At 31.7% G+C, this 3,093-nt stretch overlaps 1 protein-coding gene across 1 annotated transcript in view; it reads right to left on the reverse strand.

Moving 5' to 3' along the window:
* Galntl6 (polypeptide N-acetylgalactosaminyltransferase like 6) overlaps positions 1-3,093 on the reverse strand; it is a 1,205,609-nt gene that overhangs the window by 700,703 nt on the left and 501,813 nt on the right. The window contains exon 3 of the mRNA XM_004640251.1: positions 1,420-1,558. Coding sequence (XP_004640308.1) covers positions 1,420-1,558 — 139 coding nt within the window. The remainder of the gene's footprint in view (positions 1-1,419; positions 1,559-3,093) is intronic.

Raw genomic sequence — 3,093 nt, forward strand, 5'->3', positions numbered from 1 at the left:
TAGAATGATTTGTTCTAATGGTGTTTGTAAATAGGATCTCAAGTCCGCATCTTGTACAGCAATTAACCACTAAGAAGAATGTATGCAGTGTGTTAATTATTGAAACTGCCCTAGCGATTGATTTGAAACTGTCTCATTGCTATTTGTTTATCAATAAAATTATGAAAAAAAACCCAGAATGTCAACCCTTCTATGTTAAATTGTAATTATGAAATAACATAATGTAGAGCACTATACTGTTTTCTTTTTGTTTATGTTTATTATTGTTTTCTGAATGCTGAATGGTTTTACTTTATATATATCTGGAGGTATCAGAAAAGTTACTATACATTCTGTCTGGATAAGTTCAGCTATTAGCTGCTAGGCAACCTTGCATCATGTGTTGCTGACTTTGCAAAAGTATAAAGGACCATTTTGTTATGAAAAAAATATGTAAGCACAACATAGTTTTAATAGATATATAGGTACTTTCTCTTAGTTTAATGAGAAGAAAAATTTGTACTAATATTATTTAGACAAGATATCATGTCTGCATCTTGTCCTCTGAGTAGCTAGTATGCAGACAATATACAATGTATTAATCATTGTAACTGTCCCACCAACCTGTTTTGAAACTGCTTCATTGCTGTTTTATCTTTTTTTCTCATTTGAATAAAAAAAAAATCTTTCAGTAAAAAAGAAAAAAAAGGGAGACTAAAGTGTGGATGAGCAAAGGTGCTGGTAAATTTGAGTACATTTATCAATTATTCATGGCAAAAGCTTTCCAAATTCTGATCATATTCTGTGTTCTTGGCAACTCTACTGGCTTAAGATATCAGAAACTACAAATATTAGAACAAAAAGTAAAGAGCAATATAAAGACAAGAATGGGTAGAAAAAAGATGAATTTGAGGTATTTTTATTTTTTCCACTTACAGTATAATATTTTAATATGATTTAATAAAAACTGAAATCACTGTCATTTGACAAACCACAAATTGTTCATAAAGTGGCAGGAAACTGAACAAGCTATCATTTCTGCTGGATTATAAACTCATTCATTGTTAGCACAGTTTATGGGCGAGTAATGGCATTCACAGTAAACGTGCTGGCACAGGAAGGAAGTCCACAGAAGGCAAACACGTAGCCAGCTCAGACGCCACTATGAACCAGAGACAAATGTGTGACTCGTTTACATGATCAGAGATTAAAAGTGGGGTCATATCTTCAAGTATTTCCCTTAGAATGGAGATAACATGTGTATTAAGCTGTAGAGAACCAGTAATATTTAAGGTTGAAAAATAAATTTTTATCAGAATTATCAGAGCAGAAGTTTTTGGTTAGATGTTTCACAATGATACACACCCAAAATGATAAAGCCATCAGAGAAACAGACTCATCAAATAACCTGATCTGCACACATGGTGCGCTGGTACTCACTTGGCATGGCGAATATCTGGCAGGGACCTCTCCAGAGCAATGTTATTGCTGACGAAAATGTTGAACCCGTTCTCCCTGTAAGCTGAGTCGTCGCTGTCCTCTTCAGTGAGGGGATAAGGTTTCCCGTGTTCACCTTTCCCTGACAGGAAAAACAAAGTCGAATTTTCAACCAGAGGGAGAATGTCATATCTTTGGACAGAAATTCATACTTAGATGTATTTCTTTAAGACAACTATTGCTTTGTGACACAGAAGAGACTGGAAGAAAGATGTGATATTACTTAGCTTTAATTGCTTTATTATAGGAAAATTAAGTTTACTTATAATAAAAAGCAAACAAAACAGAAGTAGAAAGTATAACTTGACCTTTCAGAGTGAATTGCTAAAGATTTCATTGTATATTTTTTAGCTGTTAGCTGTATTAAATTCTAACACAGATATTGCTTTACTGTTTGCTTTCTTCCAAAACAATTACTGATCCTTTACTTCCAATAGTTGATCCTGATTAGTTGTACTCTAATATATACAATAGCACTGAAGATATGCTTTATATTATTTCTAGCTTTTTCTAATTTTTCCATTATAAATATGTTGAAATGGGTACGTTTGTGCGAATTTTCCTAGTGACATGTTTTTGGAAGAAGAATCATAAATTCCCATCACTAAAATTGCTGGAAATTCTTTATAGTAAGCATAGTATTTTTACAACCTCAGAGACATTGGATATTATCATATATATCCCTCAATATATATTATCTAGATTTTAATTAGCTATATATATTTATGATGCTATAAAATGATTGTTCATGAATTTTTAAACAAATAATTTGTAGAATATTTTGTATATCATTTATTAAATCTAGTTACATATGCTACATTTATTTTCTGAATTTATTCACTTTAGTGAATCTAAATTTTTCCAGCAGGATAATATTATTTTATATTTTACTTCTTTGTTTTCTGCCTTCCTTCTTTCCCTCCTTTCTTTCTGCCTTCCCCCTGTCCCGCTCCTTCACACTAGGAATTACACCCAAGGCCACTGCACTGAGGTATAGCATCAGCATTTCTTGCTGTCTCTCTTTCTTTTCTTTTCTTTCTTTCTTTCATTCATTTTTCCTTCTCTTCTCTTCTCTTCTCTTCTCTTCTCTTCTCTTCTCTTCTCTTCTCTTCTCTTCTCTTCTCTTCTCTTCTCTTCTCTCTCTCAAAAACCACAAAACAACATTTATTTTCATATAATACTAGAAATTCTTCTCAACTTCAATATTGCTATTTAATATTAGCTTATGAGTTTAGAATTTTATTAAAGTTTTATTTTTTGTTTTGCTGATCAAAAATTTTGAACAACTTTGAGATTGTTTTTGTGTACGTAAGTGCCATTTTAATTTTTTATAAGTGTTTAAGAAGTTGTAAGAACGCAAGTTCTTAAATTTTTTTTATTTCTTGTGTTTAGATATGCACACAAAGTTTGCCCATTTGCTTGAGCATGTTTATAAATTTCCTGGACATGCCACTGTTGTGTCAATTGTTACTTTGGAAATACAATAGCGCTAACAATTTTTAATGTTTGGAAAAGCCAGTTGTGACTTACCAGTTATTTCTCAGAGTAATCTTATATGTGTATTTTTGTATGTGAACCATTTAATAAAATTGTCCTACATTTTGTTTTTGACATTGA

Source organism: Octodon degus, unplaced genomic scaffold (genome assembly GCF_000260255.1).
Source record: "Octodon degus isolate 3935 unplaced genomic scaffold, OctDeg1.0 scaffold00121, whole genome shotgun sequence".
Lineage (NCBI taxonomy): Eukaryota > Metazoa > Chordata > Mammalia > Rodentia > Octodontidae > Octodon > Octodon degus.